Source organism: Mya arenaria, chromosome 17 (genome assembly GCF_026914265.1).
Source record: "Mya arenaria isolate MELC-2E11 chromosome 17, ASM2691426v1".
NCBI lineage: Eukaryota > Metazoa > Mollusca > Bivalvia > Myida > Myidae > Mya > Mya arenaria.
Window position 1 is genome coordinate 13,234,303 of NC_069138.1, and position 21,707 is coordinate 13,256,009.

Below are 21,707 nucleotides of genomic sequence, written 5' to 3' on the forward strand. Positions count from 1 at the left end.
CTGTATACCAAACCTTCAATTCTTATTTTATTTCTATAATAAATATTTGTTTGGTTAGAGTAGTTGAATTTCTTTCTAAATATTAAGAGGATAACAAAGTATGTCGTCTTGATATCTTGAAAAAGCAAATTTAAAAGCGTCCAAAATTTAGTTTATTTTAACCGAAAATGAACATAAACATTATGACGTCACATCTACTAGATGACGTCAGGTTGTTAATGTTCACTTCCGGTATAACAGAAAGAAAGATTTCGTTAAAATTAAAGTGTTTAGAGTGTGATTTTTACTGGATATCATCTGAGAATGCATTCTTAAATAAACGGAATTAAAACGATCGGGTATATAAGCTGTTTTAAATAAATCCTGGTACTACATTCCTGCAATGCATGTAGCGCGGGAAATGACAACACTTGGTGATATTCGGCTCATCAGCCTCGCCATTCGGAACTCCTCGGCCATTTTTTCAAAAACAACCTCGGATGTATGCCGGTACATCTGTTGAAGTAGTCCGTATTTTTTTGAATAAAAGCATTAATTAAATGTAGTGTTTAAGAGTTGTATTCATTGCTCTCAGTTTAAATTGATTGCCAGTGAAGTGTATTATTGCAAACATAATTACGATTCCCAAGAGTTAAGTCATAAATTTTAACTACTAAATAAGATTACTACGCGATCTATTTGCAGCGGACTTAAACGTACCACTTTTTAAGTATGTAAACCGTCCATATACATCCGAGGTTGTTTTTGAAAAAAATGTCCGAGGAGCTCCGAATGCAGCCTCGCAGGTGAAACAGGTAGTTTTTTTTTGCCATTTTATACCGGAAAAAGCATGTGATAAAAAGAATCTGACAGTCGTTGTCATTTAATACCAATTTTTATTAAACTCGTCCAGGAAAACTGTTAGTAAGCTCGCCAAAGGCTCGCTAACTAACAGTTTTCCTGAACTCGTTTAATAAAAAATAAAATAAATGACAACTCATGTCAGATCCTCTATATCTTATGAAATTAAGTATTTGTTTTAAATGAAATGTAACCGACAACATACGTTTGTATCAAAGAATATCTGATTTTTGTAACGTCGAATATCATTGGTTAAATGACGTCTCGCTAATCCAATCGGATCGTATTATTGAAACAAACAATGACGTCACAAATCCTTATATATTACACAATATATATGTCAACATTTCTAACCCGATTTTGCTCAATATGTACGTTTTTCTAACGGCCAATGCTTTGAACATTGTTGCATAAACATGTTCCCAACTTGCCATATCACCATCACAGACATGTTATGTTTTGTCCTTGATGCTAAGAGTTCACGTCCGCTTAGAACTGGCAAATTGCATACATACGTTTATTTTACGTAATCTTTTTAACACGTTTTCTTAAACCTCGCATTAAACAAATAACGACATCCTTTGCGTGAATCCGTCGGCGATATGTCAGCACATGGGATCTGTTGAAATTAATTTATATTTATTACATCGGGTTAGATGACAAATTGAGGGTGCCAATGATTGTTCATCTTTAGCGTGAGCAAAAATGGGCTCATTTAAATTAATTGAAAATTCCTTCGTATGAAAAATCTTATTATGGAAAATCCATGCAAAATCTTTGTGCTGAAGTATATTACTGCCGCCATAAATTATATGTTTTCAAATTTGCATGGGTATTCTAATACTTCAATGATAAGATAAACTATCCAATTTTGAGATGTCTAGCATTTTTGAAAGCACAGAAGCAAATAAATGCGGTTTAAGGTTGATTTGAGTGTATAAGAAAGTATTTGGTTTCGTAAGACGAGCATTTGGGCAGGTTTACAAAATCTTAACTAGACCGTGAAATAAAACAAGCATGTCGGACTTGCTTTAAGAATGGGTTAAAGGTTGTTGGTATGTACTTACAAACATAAATGGGTTCAGTCAACGCAGTCACGAAATCAACGAAATCATTTATTTTGTGTAAGTACATACACTAAAGTTTAAGTTTAAAGCTGCACTCTTACAGATATACCGTTTTTACCATTTTTTTTTTTTTTTTTTTTTTTTTTTTTTTTTTTTTGTCTTGGAAAGTGCAAATATTGAAAAAAATTCTACAAACCAATGATAAAAGTTTGCTGACAAAAGATCAGATCGCAGATGTTCATATTTCCGTTTTATTAAATTAATGTTTTATGACAGACGGTTTAAGAAAAATGCATATGACATCAATATTGAACTTAAATATAAAAATCTGCGATCTTACTTTTGTCGGCAGTCTTATATTACTGGTTTCCATGCATTTTCGCAAAACATGGCTAGTTCCAAGACAAAAAATAAAAATGTTGTCAAAACGTTCAACCTGTGAGCTAGCAGCTTTAAGGGTGTTTTTGTTGAAACAAACTAATTTCAAATTTGGTTTCATGGGTTTTGGCGTTTTAGAAACCTAGTGTTAAGATAGTTTTGCTTGAAGTAACAAATTCTGGTTTTGTGTACAGTTTTAACAACATAGTGGAGTTCTTGCATGAGGCTATTACTTATAATTTTCTTCAAAACAATGATGACGCAGATAGTCGTTTGCCTGTTTTAACTACATGGTGTTTCAACACACGTGTTAGATTACTGTCCGCCATGTTGGTTTTTTCAAAGTGAACTAGTTTTCGGATGGAACGAAATTTTAAAGTTTCAGTTTTCGTAAAACAAACGATAAAACTGGTTTTAATTTTATTTAGAACTGTTACAATAAATACACAGATCATGAAACCGACATTAAACCAAAACTAGTTTATTATCAACAAAAACAACCTTAAAGTTCACGAATGGTCCCTAGAAACGGGCCACTTGGACTGTTACAACAAATACACTAAGTGGGCCAGCCACTTTTTATATCTACCGGTTCACCCGATTATAATCACTAACGGCTGAGTGCAGATTAACTGAAGTAAATGAACTGGCAAAATCAAAGTATACTGCCTTCTCATCGGACAAAACTAAATATGTTGACCACTTATTTCAGTTAAGGCTAACACTCGCTCACGTTAGCCTTTTTATGCCCCCGAAGGTGGGCATATTAAAATCGCACCGTCCGTCCGTCCGTCCGTCTGTCCGTCCGTCCGTCCGTCCGTCCGTCCGTCCGTCCGGCTCTGTAGCTCTCCCTTGTATGGGCAGATTTTAAAATAACTTGCCACATGTATTCCACATACCAAGACGACGTGTCGCGTGCAAGACCCGTGTTCCTACCTCAAAGGTCAAGGTCACACTTAGTGTTTATTTACAATGGAGTGCTGCATATAAGGACATAGAGTATAGGTTGTCGTGTCCGGGCTGTAACTTTCCCTTGTATAGACAGATTTTAAAATAACTTGCCACATGTGTTCCACATACCAAGGCGACGTGTCGCGTGCAAGACCCGTGTCCCTACCTCAAAGGTCAAGGTCACACTTAGTGTTTATTCACAATGGAGTGCTGCATATAAGGACATAGAGTATAGGTTGTCGTGTCCGGGCTGTAACTTTCTCTTGTATGGACAGATTTTAAAATAACTTGCCACATGTGTTCCACATACCAAGACGACGTGTCGCGTGCAAGACCTGTGTCCCTACCTCAAAGGTCAAGGTCACACTTAGTGTTTATTCACAATGGAGTGCTGCATATAAGGATATAGAGTATAGGTTGTCGTGTCCGGGCTGTAACTTTCCCTTGTATAGACAGATTTTAAAATAACTTGCCACATGTGTTCCTCATACCAAGACGACGTGTCGCGTGCAAGACCCGTGTCCCTACCTCAAAGGTCAAGGTCACACTTAGTGTTTATTCACAATGGATTGCTGCATATAAGGACATAGAGTATAGGTTGTCGTGTCCGGGCTGTAACTTTCTCTTGTATGGACATATTTTAAAATAACTTGCCACATGTGTTCCACATACCAAGACAACGTGTCGCGTGCAAGACCCGTGTCCCTGCCTCAAAGGTCAAGGTCACACATAGTGTTTATTCACAATGGAGTGCTACATATAAGGACATAGAGTATAGGTTGTCGTGTCGGGGCTGTAACTTTCCCTTGTATGGACAGATTTTAAAATAACTTGCCACATGTGTTCCACATACCAAGACGACGTGTCGCGTGCAAGACCCGTGTCCCTACCTCAAAGGTCAAGGTCACACTTAGTGTTTATTCACAATGGAGTGCTGCATATAAGGACATAGAGTTTAGGTTGTCGTGTCAGGGCTGTTACTTTCACTTGTATGGGCAGATTTTAAAATCACTTGCTACATGTGTTCCACATACGAAGACGACGTGTCGTGTGCAAGACCCATGTCCTACCTCTAAGGTGAAAGATACACTAAGTGTTTATTCACAAGGGAATTCTGAATATAAAGACATAACAGTGTAGGTTGTCAAGTATGGGTGGTATTTATTATGTTCAGAGGCAATTTGAAATAACTTGCCATATGTATTTGACACGTAAAGGCAAGATCAACTCTTCATGTACTGATCTTGTTCGTAGGTCAATGTCACATTCGGGGGCATTCGTCACATACTGTGACAGCTCTTGTTTATTGTTTGTTCTGTATCCCTTTTACATCGCAGCTCATATACCGCAAGCGGGGAACCATTGACAAACATCTTGATTATCGGAACACCTCGGCTATTTTCCTTCGGAACATAATCGGATATAAATGAACGGTTAACAATGTCAGAGTTATTTACACTTAATTACTTTGCAAGTAGAACGCGTAGTAATTCAGTTGCAAAAGTAGATCGCGTAGTAATTCAATTGCAGAAGTAGATCGCGTAGTAATTCAAATGCAAAAGTAGATCGCGTAGTAATTCATTTGCAGAAGTAGATCGCGTAGTAATTCAATTGCAGATGTAGATCGCGTAGTAATTCCATTGCAGAAGTAGATCGCGTAGTAATTCAATTGCAGATGTAGATCGCGTAGTAATTCCATTGCAGAAGTAGATCGCGTAGTAATTCGATTGCAAAAGTAGATCGCGTAGTAATTCCATTGCATAAGTAGATCGAGTAATAATTCAATTGCAGAATACATCTGGCTTTGTGCTGCTTCGGTATTTTGTTCTGGAAAAAATGTCGCCCGTGTGATACTTCAAATAATAACCGGGAATCACCACCTTTGTAGGCATCGCTGTTATTTTAATTTTACAAACTTCTTTTACTTATTCACCGGCATACATCCAAGGCTCGTAGTTTGACGGAAATGGCCGAGGTGTTCCGATTGACATCTGAAGTTTGCCTAATCTGAACTCAGGGCCGGTCTTATCTAATTTCATGTTAAAACAAGTTAGCATTTTAGGACCAATTATTACTTAATTGTATTAATAAAAGTATTTAAACATGAATGCTAACTATTTAACATGAATATAATTCTTGAAAAGAACCAAAACAATCTAATATTTTAAAATTTTGAATGTTTTATATGAATAAAGTACATTAATCATAACAGTTTCCATTTGGCTTCTTTAACCGCTTCCTCATAGGACGGCCAAGTCAGCCAACGTAAACGTTTTGATAAATGCAATACCCTACTAGTTCGGTTATAAAATGCATACGATAAAAACAAAGCAGTTCTAATTTTGTTTCAGATTGCCCGTTTGGCGACCTTGACCCTAGGGAATGCACGTCCCTTGCAGACAACCAGTGTTATAATCCAAACGTACGATCGTTATGCTGTCACACGTGTCATAATATAAAACAGTCGCACAACCAAGAAACAGAAGGTGAGGTTTCACTGTAGAGTCTAACCGACAATAGTCATGCAGTCACCTTGTGTCATAATTTCTATAGAATCTAACCGACGATTTTCATGCTTTCTGGCATGTCGTAATATAGAACAGTCGCACAATCAAGAGACAGAAGGTGAGATTTTATTGTAGAGTCTAACCGACACTCGTCATGCTGTTACCTTTGTCATAATTACAATAGAATCTAACCAACGACTTTCATGTTGTCACACGTGTCTTAATATAAAACAGTCGTACAATCAAGAGGCAGAAGGTGGGATTTCATTGTAGAGTCTAACCGACAATCTCTCTACTGTAACACTTGTCATAAAATAGAACACTTGTACAATCAATATGCAGGTGAGAATTCATTGTAGAGTCTAACCGAATATTATTATAATGTCAAACGTGTCATAATATAGAACAGTCTTAAATCAATATGCATAAGGTGATATTTTATTGTAGAATCTAACTGAAGATCATTATAACGTCAAACGTGTCATAAAATAGAACAGCCGCATAGTCAAAATGCGGTTTGTGTTATAACATATACATGTGTAATACTATTTTATTTCAGATTGCCCATATGGCGACAGGGACCCTACTTTTTGCAACAGCTACTTGACCAACGACGCCGCCTGCTACAACAACTCCGTGAAATGTTGTGATACTTGCCACTGGTATGCAGACTTAGAACAACCTGGTAAGTGTAATTTAATTACTACAGTCGAACCCCGTTGGCTCGAACTCGCTTGGCTCGAATTACTCGTTGGCTCGAACTATATGTAAACTAAAAGGACCGATTTCATTATATTGATGGTGATCAATTCCGCTTGGCTCGAACTTTCCGAGACTCGAGGTTATATCGCCGGTCCCTGGGAGTTCGAGCCAACGGGGTTCGACTGTAGTATATATTTACTCAGATACCGAAGGATCATATCATTTTATTAAGTTAGTGGTTAAGGCGCACTCATACGAAGCGGGGGGTCGTGGGTTCGTTCCCTGGCTGCTTTATACCGAAGGACGTATACAATGGTAAAAGTTGCTCTTGCCTAAGAGCCCGGCATTTAAAGTCTTGTTCTTGGAAAAGTGGTATACTCAGAACTGGTTAAACCGTTAAACCCAGAAAAGTTGTGAACACATGCATCGGTTGCCTTGATGATGTAGTGCACGTATTTATATTTTAACCAGCTTTTAACAATGTGAAATCTGGTTTTTAGAATGAAGTGCGTAATTTTTTCGCTGATAAATACGTTGTATTTTATGAATTCACTTTTTTTAACAGACTGTCTGTATGGAAACAAGCGACCGGAATTTTGTCAGGGAATCACTGACGCCAGCTGTTATGACGTCAATATTGCAAGGGATTGCTGCCGCACGTGCAATGACGCAAAGAATGAAAATAACCAGGGTATAATTACTAACACATCGTTTAAAATATTGACAATGATTGACCTCGAGGGTATTAAGTCTCAAAAAATCTCAACATTTTTGGCTGCATAAACCTAACTTTCACATACAGTCAAAACTCGTTATGTCGAAGTCGTTTGGACCTCAAGAATTATTTCGAGATAACGAAAACTCGATTCAACCGATAAACAAACAGTCCTGAACCCTATACATTCGGAAAAAGTTCGACATAACCATAATTGAAGTTTATTATATATTGTATATGGAATACAAGGAGCGAAGAGTCATAATTAAATTAATAATTTCTAGGTTGCGAATACGGCGATAAGAACACACTCTACTGCAGTAACATCTCGCGGTCGTCTTGCTATCGCGATAACGTAACGGACACCTGTTGTGACACGTGCGTCTATCTTGGCAACGATGAAATGACAGGTTTGTATTTTCTATCAATTCATATTAAACATTTATTTTGACACGTGTGTATATATATGGTGTGACACGTGTGTCTATCTTGGCAACGACGAAATGACAGGTTTGTATTTTCTATCAATTCATATTAAACATTCATGTTGACACGTGTGTATATATATGGTGTGACACGTGTGTCTATCTTGGCAACGACGAAATGACAGGTTTATATTTTCTATCAATTCATATTAAACATTCATGTTGACACGTGTGTATATATATGGTGTGACACGTGTGTCTCTTGGCAACGAAGAAATGACGGTTATGTTGGTTTATAAATTCACATTAAACATTATAACCATTACACGTGTCTCCCCTATCTCGCTTTCTCGACAAAGTAATATGTTCTGACACGTGTTCTATGTTCTCGATGACAAAATGGTATGTATTTCATGCTACGTTTACCTATATGTCGTCATTGACGTCACATCGAGCGCTTCGTGTGACACGTGTTTTCAAATTAGCTTCATTGGCTTCGTCCATGCAATGTATATAATTAAAGTTTATCTAACACTCTGTAAATTATGGTGGATCCGTGGTCTGGTGGAAACACACTTGACTGTTAATGCAGGGGTCGATTCCCCGCCGCACCTCCAAAAATACTAATTGTCTTCCGGGAGGAATGTTAAATGCGGGGTCCCGTATGACAGTGCTATAAACTGGTGCCTGTTAAAGAACAACGATGGCACAAATCAGGGTTATATTATTTCTGTGCTCTAAGCTCCAAAAACCTAAATTGACTAACAGTCTTATCAGAGCCCTCGCCGAATGGGCCTTACCCGAGTGCGAGTAACAATAAACTGACACACCAAACTCTGTGAATGTACTCACAATTACGAATTAAGGCCCACTATTGACGTCACAGCAGGAACCTTCTGTACATCTACCCAATTAAAGAGGCAGATCCAGGATTCGACGTAAGAGGGGGCCCCGTAACAAAGGGGCGTGACTTGCGCCCCTCCCTCAAAACCGAAACATTTTGGTAAAAGAGTTGACAGAGGGGGTGGGGTGGTTGGGGGTAGTCCCCCGAGAAAATCTTAACAATTTATAGTCCGAAATGGTGCATTTTGGGTGTATTTTATGACTTTTCTCTTTGAAATAAAAAGAAAACGACTTTTGGAAAGAGAGCTTGATCCGCTATTGTAATTTAGCTAATATTCCTAAATTTTAGATTGCAAGTACGGCGACCGTCGTGATTACTGCAGTAACGTCACAAGAGATGATTGTTATGACGTCACAACCCAGAATGACTGCTGCGAATCTTGCCAGTACTTCCAGACGAATGGTAATAAATAAATTATTACAACAGTGTGTGTATACCACGTGATAAATTGCGTCATATATGCTACATCAGAAGGCAACATTTTGCTTAAAGCTGCCCTCTCACAGATTTGCCGTTTTTACCACGAAAGAGCACATGTTTGCGTAAATATCTGCAGACTAGTGATAAAAGACTAATGACAAAAGATCAGATCGGAGAATTTCTTATTTCCGCTCTAAAATTGATGTTCTATGCACTTTTCTTAAACCGTAAGTAACGGTTTACGCCATAAAACTTTACATTTGGAATAGAATAATGAAATCTGTAAAAGCTTTCAATGTTTCATTTATTCATCGGAATCGCAAAATACACGCCATCTTGGAACGATTAATATTTGGTGACCCAATATGGTAAAATATGGGGTCACCACATGACCAGTCTTTGACCAATGGCGTTGCGTCATTTATGTTCGAGGCGTGATATATCTTTATATGGATTAATTAATAACAACCCACTTATAATCGATTTTTTTATATTTTAGACTGTCCTGTTGGAGAGGATGCCAACTGCTGGCAACATGACGCATCGGACTGTTACAGGGCTGACGTCCGACAGAAATGCTGTCAAACTTGTCTGCAGTATTATACAGATAATACTTTCCTTCCTGGTATGTGCTTTTCTCATTTTCTTTTATGAACGCTTTTTATGAAAAATGATTAAAGATGCACTTTCACTCCCAAATAAGATTTACCATATTTTTTAACAATTGTTTAAATTTACCAAAAAGGATAAATAAAGATTACAGTAGGTCTTTTAAAATTTCAACATAAAACATATTTACTGTAGTCTACTATAGTCTCATAAGATAGAAATACCGTGTTTTATGCTCATTTCTTTCATATTAAACTCTGTATCCTTCATAAGAGCCATTGTTTTCGACATTTATTCATCCTTTCTGGAATATTAAAACAATTATAATTAATTGTGGAAAATCTGATTTTGGAGTAAGAGTGCATCTTTAACTGTTTTCACAAAGTTTCCTACTCAAATTAAGTTATTATATCATGTGATAAGTGAAATTCTTAACTAAAACTAACTAAAATGATGATATTACTTATGATGTTCTATGAATAACAGCGTATGCAATCCTGTTCTCCGCAGCGCGTTTGTTGATCGGTGTTTTAATCCATATCTTTATACAATCGAACCCTGTTGGCTCGAACTCGCTTGGCTCGAATTCCTCGTTGGTTCGAATAGGAGTTAAAGGACCGATTTATCTAAACTGAAGAAAAAGCTTGGCTAGATTTTTTCGAGGCTCGAGGTATTTTTGCTGGTCGCTGTGAGTTCGAGCCAACGAAGTTTGACTTTAAACTAAATTTTGGGTTGACGAAATCGTTTAGTTCGTCAAAACGGCTGTACATGGAGTTGGTTTATTTTGTAGATAAATTTAATTTTGACTGTGGAAATAATAACACCCACCCAAAGTTGCTGTGAGGTCATATGTTACCATGCAAATATCTTGACGACATATGTTTAGTTCCGTATTCTTCAGCTGTTGTTAACGTTAAGGTATACGGTATAATATTGCATTATAAGATACCATTAGTTTTTAAACCATTGAAAGGTGTAACAAAGTATTACATTGTCAACTTGACGTCTTCGTTTGAATACTGTATAAACATTGCGCACTTTACGTATACGAAGGAATAGTGTATTACATTGCCAACTTTACGTCTCCGATTGAATAGTGTATTACATTGCCAACTTTACGTCTCCGATTGAATAGTGTATTACATTGCCAACTATACGTCTCCGATTGAATAGTGTATTACATTGCCAACTTTACGTCTCCGACTGAATAGTTTATTACATTGCCAACTATACGTCTCCGACTGAATAGTGTATTACATTGCCAACTTTACGTCTCCGACTGAATAGTGTATTACATTGCCAACTATACGTCTCCGATTGAATAGTGTATTACATTACCAACTATACGTCTCCGACTGAATAGTGTATTACATTTCCAACTTTACGTCTCCGACTGAATAGTGTATTACATTGCCAACTATACGTCTCCGATTGAATAGTGTATTACATTGTCAACTATACGTCTCCGACTGAATAGTGTATTACATTGCCAACTATACGTCTCCGATTGAATAGTGTATTACATTGCCAACTATACGTCTCCGACTGAATAGTGTATTACATTGCCAACTATACGTCTCCGACTGAATAGTGTATTACATTGCCAACTTTACGTCTCCGATTGAATAGTGTATTACATTGCCAACTTTACGTCTCCGATTGAATAGTGTATTACATTGCCAACTATACGTCTCCGACTGAATAGTGTATTACATTGCCAACTTTACGTCTCCGACTGAATAGTGTATTACATTGCCAACTATACGTCTCCGATTGAATAGTGTATTACATTGCCAACTATACGTCTCCGACTGAATAGTGTATTACATTGCCAACTATACGTCTCCGATTGAATAGTGTATTACATTGCCAACTATACGTCTCCGACTGAATAGTGTATTACATTGCCAACTATACGTCTCCGACTGAATAGTGTATTACATTGCCAACTATACGTCTTCGACTGAATAGTGTATTACATTGCCAACTATACGTCTCCGACTGAATAGTGTATTACATTGCCAACTATACGTCTCCGACTGAATAGTGTATTACATTGCCAACTTTACGTCTCCGATTGAACATTAACTGATATTTACACCAATAATTCATTATTTCATTCAAGAATTGTTAAAAAAAACTTAATTTCATTTAAAAAAAACAACTTTTCAGTAACCCATTCCTACCCATTCTGTTAATAGAACGACCCGACTCTAACCGGAAGCATTTTTTTCAAATGACGTCACAATATCGCGGGAAAAGATCAACCACACTTGAAATCACCTTTAAACGTAAAATTCAAACAGTTATGACAACTACACATTTAAAATTTAAAAAACTAACACTTTCTAAAATGTTGATTTTTATTTTACGGGACCTTCTGACACAATACAAACAATAACAAGATAAATATTTTTCATGTATATTGTTATGCGATGAATTGCGATCCGAACATATCCGAAGATGTTGCGTTCATCGATTGATGAACGCAATTGCCGAAATGACGTTCATTTAAGGAATGGAAGTTGAGGTGTAAATATGATATAATAGTGTATTACATTGTCAACTTAACGTCTACGATAGAATAGTGTATTGTATTGCGTACTTAACGTCTACGATATAAAAGTGTATTACATTGCTAACTTAACGTCTTCGATAGAATAGTGTATTACATTGCCAACTTAACGTCTTCGATATAATAGTGTATTACATTGCTAACTTAACGTCTACGATAGAATAGTGTATTACATTGCCAACTTAACGTCTTCGATATAATAGTGTATTACATTGCTAACTTAACGTCTACGATATAATAGTGTATTACATTGCTAACTTAAATTCTTCGATAGAGTAGTGTATTACATTGCCAACTTTAAGTCTTCGATAAAAAATGTATGATATTGTGTTTACTACATACATTTGCGATAGTATGTTGTATTAAATTGTTAACTTACCTCGAACTATGATAGAATGTTATATTACATTACTAACTTTCTTCTACGATAGAATGTTGCTGTACTTTGCGTGACTTAACGTATACGACAGAATATTGTTTAATATAGTCTTATCTTTTCATCTACTTTGCGATAGAATATTGTCGCTATGGCAACAGAAGGAATAGATGTTGGAGCATATCGGCGAAAAATTGCTATGACCGGAAAACAGAGCACGATTGTTGTGAAACATGTTCTATTTACGTCATCAATGACGACATCGATGAAGGTTTAAAAATGTTACAGTTCAGTTCAAATGTTCTGTGCCCTTGTTCTACTAACATGTCCATGTTTATTGTTTTGTTCACGTAACCTTGTTTTGCAGCCTTATATGTAGGTATGTCAGATGGTAAAAATGCTGACGTATACAGACTGGCCTGTACGGTATGTGTATACCACGTGATCAATTGCGTCATAAATGCTACGTCGAAAGGCAACGTTTTGCTTAAAATGAAGACTTAAGACAAAGATAACTTTTCTTTAACTACACCATTTTAAATATAACAAAGGGCATCCTATGCCGCTAATAGCGCTTTGTTTCATTTAAAATGATGAAGAAAAAGTGAAGTAATCTTTGTTTAAAGTCTTCATTCGAAGCAAAATATTGCCTTCCGACGTAGCATTTATGGTACAATTTATCACGTGGTATACACACACTGCTATAGATAATTCAGTTTAGTTAATAGGTAATTAAAGGCTGACAAAAGCTTCCATTTTATGGAATCATACGTTTATAAAGTTATTCTTATTTTCAGTTGCAAACATATAACGTATTGTTGTACATTTTTATGTTGCCAAGGACAATCGAGGAATTTTCGATTTCCGATTCATTATTTTTATGTAGATCGAATCTGACGAATACATCAATCACCGCTCTTTTGTTTGTAGCTCGCCATTATTGAACTCCTACTATTCAAAGTTTCGATTAAGCACTCCATTCCACTAATAGGGCAGTTCTGTTATTGTTACAGTTAACGTAATGTTAAGTTTTTTGAGTGGCGACCCTTTAACAATTTGTCCAAGTTTTATTTTTATTTCCATATATATATATATATATATATATATATATATATATATATATATATATATATATATATATATATATATATATATATATATGAGAAAAAGAATAATAAGATATTCCAAGAATGCACCATTTCGGACTAGTCAATGATATTTTTTTCTTGGGGGAGTACCCTCCCCCTCCGCCCCCCATACTCACGGGCAATACTTTAAACAGGACAAAAAATCGGTTCGGAGGGAGGGGCGCAACTTAAAAGGTTACGCCCAGTTACGCCCCCTCTCATATCCAATCATGGAACCACCATGGAAAACCTCTTCAAATGCAGTGTTCGAAATTCACGGTAGCCCGATAGCCCGAGGCTACCAAATTTCAGCTGGGGCTACCGATTTTCCACAGAAACTAGCCCGACCGGGCTACCGTTTTTTCCTTAGGTTATTTAAAAAAAACCTGCCAATTAAACGCGTTACGCATCATGTTTTTTATACGCAAAGCCTTATTATTCAAGAATGCGTCCTTCAAGGCGACTGGAGCGATTAAGTCGCCTTGACAACGGCGAAGTCGGATTCGCCGAAATTTACATTCAGGGCTCAAGCCATGTGCTCAATGTTTGTTTATTTAATCAATAAATATAAACACATGCCAAAATTCATTAACGCCCGAAGTGACATTTAATTATCGATCAGTTTCTAACCAATAACTGTGTCTATTAGCAGCAGTCAAACTCTATGACGTCATTAACTCCGCCCATTATGTAAATTAACCGATAAAGTCGGCAGTTTTCGACAACAACGATGGCTATGAAAATTGACAATGCTAAAATAGCAATAACAACATTGATATTTTATTTATTTCATTTAAATATATTTTATTTATTAGCTAATATAAAAAGAAAGATATTTAAATTTTTAATGCGAACAGAACATAATCATTCTACAAAAGTTGTCTTAAATGCGGAGGAAACAGGTGCTCGTTTACTTCCTGACAAATTTAATCAAAGTGAAAGGAGAACTGTCGGATATACAGTTAACTCGTTGCCTGTGTACAATACAGTAAGGTTCTATTTTATACCTTTAAATAGCTTTGCCATTAATTTTTAAAGAACAATTATAGTAATATTGGCAATATAAACATCGATATATTTTTGTTGTTACTTCTGAAACTTGAAAGTATGACTATAATTTATTATTGACGCATTGTTCAGATTGTGGAGCATTTATTGAAACTGTATCAGCGTGCTTGATTAGATATTCAGAATCGTTGCGGAATCGTATTTAAACTTCCAAAAAATATTCCGAACGAGTGATACTTTTAAGTGTTTAAGTTTGGGCTAGTGAAATTGGTTTCGGGCTTGTAAAATTTCCTATCTGGTAGCCCGAATGGGCTAGTGGATTCAAAGCCGAATTTCGTACACTGCAAATGACGTCGAAATAATATGGGGTCACGATTAGTGTCACCAGGTATCCGAAACACAGACACGTACATTTCGGATACTTTGATTATTGCTTTGATGACTAATATAAAGTACACAACAATTCGCATTGCTTCATTTCCCCTACCTTAAATTGAGATAGTTCGTGATAGTTTGTTCTAACTGTTATTCAAAATTGTGATTCATGCAAGAATGACTGGCTTGACTTTTGACATTTGCTCTCACGATGATGCATTAAAAAGTTATTTTTAGATCGAATTTTCTTAAAGATTACAATCATGACGGTTGGAAAATACCGAGGTCTAGACGATTTGATTTAACCAATTAAGTACAATTTAAAGGCCTTTTCTTAAACTAGTAGAGCCACTTATGTTAATAGCACCTGAACGTGAATTAATAATATGAATCAGTTTCGTATTTTCATTTTTATTTTATATCAAAAATTATCACACTACGTATTTTTTGCAGCGAACTGTAAATATGGCGACCGTGACCTCAATTGCTACAACATCGTAAGCAGCGGTGGAAATTGTTACGACCCTGGTACCGAGTACGACTGTTGCCAGACGTGTGCTTATTACAAAGTAAATGGAAATCCTAATTGTAAGTATCTTTCTAGTATAAAGGCCACTTGGGTCTATGAAATTCAGGTTGATGTTCATTTCTGTTCCATTACAAAAATCACATGCATTATATTTTGCTAGTAATTATTTCACCAACCAGACCATGTGCACGTGTCAGCTTTTGGCCGTACAAAACATTATTAGACAATGTATTTTTAGCTGTTCTCTTTTCATGCTTCAGAAGATGGTCCTTAATGTTGTTTTTTTGTAAAAATATAGGTTTTACAAGTGCAGTCCAATGGACATTGTTTTTAGCCCAAACGTTATTTCAACCTATGTAATATTCGGTTGGCACTGTTTTGACCAACCTCCTACCAACCACACAAACACATTGACATGCACTAAAATCGAATTCACCCCTGTTTTATTGCTCCTCCAGATTGTCGTTACGGGGATAAATCCCTGGAATGCAACAACACCGTTTCGTTTGAGTGTTACGAAGCGGAGTACAGAGATAAATGCTGTGACACGTGCTCGGAATATGACCAGGCCGATACGCTGGGAAATTGTAAGTTGGAATGTTTAGTTACAAAAATGAAGTAAATTGTTTGGGAAAGGCTAAATGTCCATCTAACGGATGAAATATAGTCCAACCCTGTTGGCTTGAACTCCAAGGGACCGGCGAAAATACCTCGAGCCTCAGAAAATTAGAGCCAAGCGGGAATCTTTACATTCAGTATGAAGACATGGGTCCTTAACCTCCAGTTCGAGCCAACGAGTAGTTCGAGCCAAACGAGTTCGAGCCAAACGAGTCCGAGCCAACGGGGTTTGACTGTAGCTGTAATTGCAAACACTGTTGTTTTCTTATATCATTGTGATCCATTTTAATTACTTGTTTAAATATATACGTAACATTTACTGATGTAATTTTGCTGCTTTGTAATAATAAAATAAAAGTAAAAAAAGACGTGTTTTGATTTCAAACTTTGAAAATAAGGCATTTCATGAAGGACTAAAATGGGTAACTCGAAACATCCGATACCTCGAGGTTTTAGGTAGGGCTAAGGCGTCCTCAAGTTATCGCAGTTTTACTGTATAGAGTCTTTCATAATAATTTTGTTATCGCAGTTTTACTGTATAGAGTCTTTTTAATAATAATTTTTCATTTGGATTATTAATCATAAATCGTAAAATTAAAAAGAAGATGAAATAAATAGAATTTGCAATTAAATTAATTATAGATACACGGAAAATAGTGTCACTTTTATAAAAATCATATTAAATTTATATTATTAAAGTTCCTACAGCATTCATAAGCCTTTAAAATACATTTTAACTTTCATCTCCTCCTCCTTATTAGCATGTGCATTTGGTGACCGGGTGGAGAGTTGTTACATGCGCCCCGCTTACGAGTGTTACGAGCCAGGAAATAGAGCGGAGTGCTGTAAGAGTTGCAAAACCATAGAGAACAAGAATAACGTTGGTAAGCAAGCATATTGATTATTGTGTTACATGTTCAAGCGGAGTGTTGTAAGAATTGCAAAACTTATTAAAATTAAGAACAACGTTGAAAAACAGAAAATTCGATAATAATTGTATAAACGGAGTGTAGTAAGATTAGCAAAACTATTGAAATTAAGAACAATGTTGAAGAGCAGACATATCGATAATGGTGATATTAGCGGAGTGTTGTAAGAATTGCAAAACTAGTGCAATTAAGAACAACGTTGAAAAACAGAAATATCGATACTGATGGTATAAGCGGATTGTTGTAAGAATTGCAAAACTATTGAAATTAAGAACAACGTTGAAAACCAGAAAAAAGGGACAATGGTGGTATAAGCGGAGTGTAGTAAGAATTGCAAAACTATTGAAATTTAGAGCAACGTTGAAGAGCAGAAATATCGATAATGGTGATATAATCGGAGTGTAGTAAGATTTGCAAAACTATTTAGTTTAAGAACAACGTTGAAAAGCAGAAATATCCATAATGGTGATATATATGGTCTTTTACCAGAGTTTGATTGAGAGTAGTTTCTCAACACACTTCGACAAACCTTTTCACAATACGGCCGTCTGACGGAGCACTGTCAAACATTGTTTTGGAAACAGATTTGTCGAAGAGTTTGATTTTGAGCTTTGCTTGAACGTTTTGTAAAGAATAATGAATACAAGTTACAACAATATTGTTCCTTATAATATTCGAGTTTGCTAACAATTTGTATATCACTTATACGACCATTCATTAAAATAAAATAATATTCTTTAAACACATATCATATTATTACCTATCAGTTCACCAAAATGGCCATTGTGATATAGCGAAGCCATTTATACATATTTACGAAAAGGGACCTTTATATCAGGTTGTGAGTTTGGCGACCGAGACGCTGAGTGCTCTGACATCAGCCCCAGCGATTGCTACGAAAAGGCTAACACGTGCTGTCAGTCCTGTCCCTCGCTAACATCCTCGTTGAATATTGGTAAGTTTTCTGTTGAATATTTTCCATTCGGAACTCCTCGGCCAAATATATCGAAAATGACGTCGGATGTATTTTGACGGTTTACATACTCAGAAATCGGTATGTCCGTTGCAAAATGATCGCGTAGTAATTTAATTCAGCAGTTAAACTTTATGACTTCACTCTTGGGAATCTTAATTATGTTTGCAATAATACACTTCACTTGCAATTAATTTAAACTTAGATCAACAAATACAAGCTAAAACACGACATTTAATTAATGATATATTTAAAAAAATAATACGAACTACTTTTACTGATGTACCGGCATACATCCGAGGTTGTTTTCGATAAAAATGGCCGAGGAGTTCCAAATGGAATATTTTCTAGTCATGTTTGTTCGAACAGTCCCACGCAAAAACTGACTAACTACTACTAGTATACCAAAACACGACGATAATGGGATGAATACATTATTTTAAATATCTCTTTAAAACTACTACAGCTAACTTTGATATCGTGGACAGCAGCTCAATACAACATTGGCAATGGGCAGGCATTTGAGTAGACCAAAATTGTTTGTTGTTTATCATTTCAGCTAGCTGTTAGTACCGTGACCATTAGATTGTAGGTAGAAACAACATTCGCGTATGCCACATGAGACCGTCAGTGTTCACATATGGGTTTATTACCATTCCATCTGGTTACAAATATAATGATAGGGGAGACTGCAACTCAATATAGCATTGGCCATTCGCGTATGCAACATTACACCGTTAATGTTACACAGTATTTTGTTTCTTCATCTTTGCAGTGAATTGCAAGTGGAATGGCAGAGTGCAGATGGAAATGCGCGAATGGTGTAGAGGACAGGAATTATTCACATATGATTTTATTTGTCACCATTTCAGCTAACTGTAAATACGGTTATAGAGAGGACAGCAGCTCAATACAACATTCGGAATGCGCGGATGGTACAGTTGACAGGAATTATTCACTGTGCGCCATATGTTTCAATTCTGCACCATTTCGCGGATGCTTCAGAGGACCGGTTTTGTTCACATATGACTTTTTTGTATTAATTCTACACGTTTTCAGCTACCTGCAAATACGGGCCAAGGCAGGAGAGCAGCTCAATACAACAATCGATATGCGCTGATGGTATAGTGGACCGGCATTGTTCACATACGTATTCATTCTCCGCCATTTCAGCTCATTGCAAATACGGTGATAGTGGAGAATGCAATTCAATACAACATTCGGAATGCGCAGATGGTACAGCTGCCAGGAATTGTTCACAAATATTTTAATTATTCACCACTTCGCGGATGTTTCAGTGGACTGGTTTTATTCATATAATGTTATGTATTAATTCTTCACCCTATCAGCTACTGGCAAATACGATGATAGTGAGGACTCAATACGAAATTCGGAATGCGTGGATGGTACAGTGGTCCGATATTGTTAACAGGTGGTCTCATTGTTTCTTCACCATATCAGATTACTGCAAATACGGCGATAGAGAGGACTGCAGCTCAATACAACATTCGGAATGCGTGAATGCCGAAGTAAACAGGAATTGTTGTGAGACGTGCTATATCTTGAACCTACACAACGACACATATACCAGCTCGACAGCTTTTCCGACGACCCACTCCGGAGGAGGTATGATTGTCCATACACTGGTTGAACGTATTTTTGAATAATTAACCAAGTTAATTTTGTCAGATTCATTTCATTCAGACGCCGAAAATTGCATTTCTTATCCTTAATAATGCCTCGTGCCATTTTCCATGCAGTGTAACGTCCAATTCAACTCCTGGAAGGAGAAAATTTAAATTTAAATTTGCTTTAATTTTGGCTTGTTTGGGTGGGGCCAAAGGTTGTGTTTGTATAACGAGGTATGCAAGAAACATAAGCTTCACCCAAACAATTTGAATGATATCTTTTCTCCTTCCGGGGACTAAATCTCCCGGTTGAAGTGTATTCAGGGGTAAATAAATGAGTTATCGGGAAGGACGGAAGGCCACAGACTCCTTTCAAAAAAACATTGTAACAGGACTAAGCTAAGCGCATTGTTTGTTTTTTGCCAAAATTTGTGAAATATAAACATTCTTTTAAGAGTTTTCTTATAAACAATAAGTATGATCGTAGCGATATACCAATTTATTTATAGGAAAATCTATGATATGTAAGAAATACAGCTTAATGAAATATGATACTAAGCTTATCAAAGCTTAAGAACATTCGATAAATCGGAGAAGATTTGGTCTTGGTGAAAACAATGCTAATGCGAGAGTGGTCTGTTAGTGGGGTGTGTAGGTTTGTGTCTATCGCTCCACCAGCGGGCCGAGTGATGCTCATCCGGCGCTCGCTCCCTCCCCTTAAATCGTCCAACTTAACTTTTCATTTCAATAAAAAGAAAACAAGTTATGAAGCCCGCCCGAAATGAACCATTTGAGACTGGAAATTTACTAGAGATTAACCTTAAACCTCCGTGCCAACATTTAAAAACAAAAAGTGGTTCTGAGGGAGGGGCGCAAGTCTAAAGGCTACGCCCTCGATTTACGCCCCTCTACCGTCAAATCCTGTGTTCGCCCTAACGATCAGTTTCGTATGGGCCATAACATTGAGCCTTTAAATAGACTCTATATTCGAATGTTTTACTACTGGGCTTAACCCTGCTGTTTTCACTGTATTCCTGATAGTTGTGTAATGTTTGTTGTCTTCTAGCACTTTGTCTCTTGTTTGATGATGGTTTTACCTGTCAACATGCTCTTCGTTGACTTTAAGGCTACTGGGTATGTCCATGTAGTTCCCAATGTTTCGAGTATTGAGATTGAAGATATATGTTGTTCCTTTCAACAGCCTGTGAGGACGAAAGCTTCTACTGCTATAGTATTCCGGCAACGGCTTGTTACAACGACGAAACAAGGTGTTGCGCCAGATGCGAATCCCTCCGAATTGACAATACAGGCATTGGTATGTAGACTATACTAATATCGGCGTTATGTAGAAATACGAATATTGGTATACATTTATACTATACGGATATCGGTATGTAGACTATACGGATATCGGCGTTATGTAGAAAGACGAGAATTGGTTTACATTATTACTATACGGATATCGGCGTTGTGTAGAAATACGATAATCAGAACACATCGGCTAGTATCCAACAGGTTTAACTCGAAGCTTGCCGGAGATGGCCGATTTGTTACGATTGGAAATACGAGTATTGGCAAACGTGAATACTATACGAATATCCGGTATGTAGACTATACGGATATCGGTATGTAGACTATACGAATATCGGTATGTAGACTATACGGATATCGGTATGTAGACTATACGAATATCGGTATGTAGACTATACGAATATCGGTATGTAGACTATACGAATATCGGTATGTAGACTATACGAATATCGGTATGTAGACTATACGAATATCGGTATGTAGACTATACGAATATCGGTATGTAGACTATACGAATATCGGTATGTAGACTATACGAATATCGGTATGTAGACTATACGAATATCGGTATGTAGACTATACGAATATCGGTATGTAGACTATACGAATATCGGTATGTAGACTATACGAATATCGGTATGTCAACAGCGGATTGCAAGTACGGTGATCGCCCTAACTGGTGTTCCAATATCTGAGCACGTGACTATTATGACGTCACCACTCATTGGGAATGTTCTAAC

At 36.7% G+C, this 21,707-nt stretch overlaps 1 protein-coding gene across 1 annotated transcript in view; it reads left to right on the forward strand.

Annotated features, from left to right (window-relative positions):
• The window catches only part of LOC128223200 (neurogenic locus notch homolog protein 1-like), a 46,181-nt gene that overhangs the window by 9,103 nt on the left and 15,371 nt on the right, over positions 1–21,707 (forward strand). Inside the window, exons 5-17 of the mRNA XM_052932491.1 lie at positions 5,588–5,722; positions 6,303–6,428; positions 7,011–7,136; positions 7,445–7,570; positions 8,778–8,891; positions 9,409–9,534; positions 15,433–15,567; positions 15,967–16,095; positions 16,888–17,010; positions 17,894–18,010; positions 19,490–19,654; positions 20,858–20,971; positions 21,616–21,648. Coding sequence (XP_052788451.1) covers positions 5,588–5,722; positions 6,303–6,428; positions 7,011–7,136; positions 7,445–7,570; positions 8,778–8,891; positions 9,409–9,534; positions 15,433–15,567; positions 15,967–16,095; positions 16,888–17,010; positions 17,894–18,010; positions 19,490–19,654; positions 20,858–20,971; positions 21,616–21,648 — 1,569 coding nt within the window. The remainder of the gene's footprint in view (positions 1–5,587; positions 5,723–6,302; positions 6,429–7,010; positions 7,137–7,444; positions 7,571–8,777; positions 8,892–9,408; positions 9,535–15,432; positions 15,568–15,966; positions 16,096–16,887; positions 17,011–17,893; positions 18,011–19,489; positions 19,655–20,857; positions 20,972–21,615; positions 21,649–21,707) is intronic.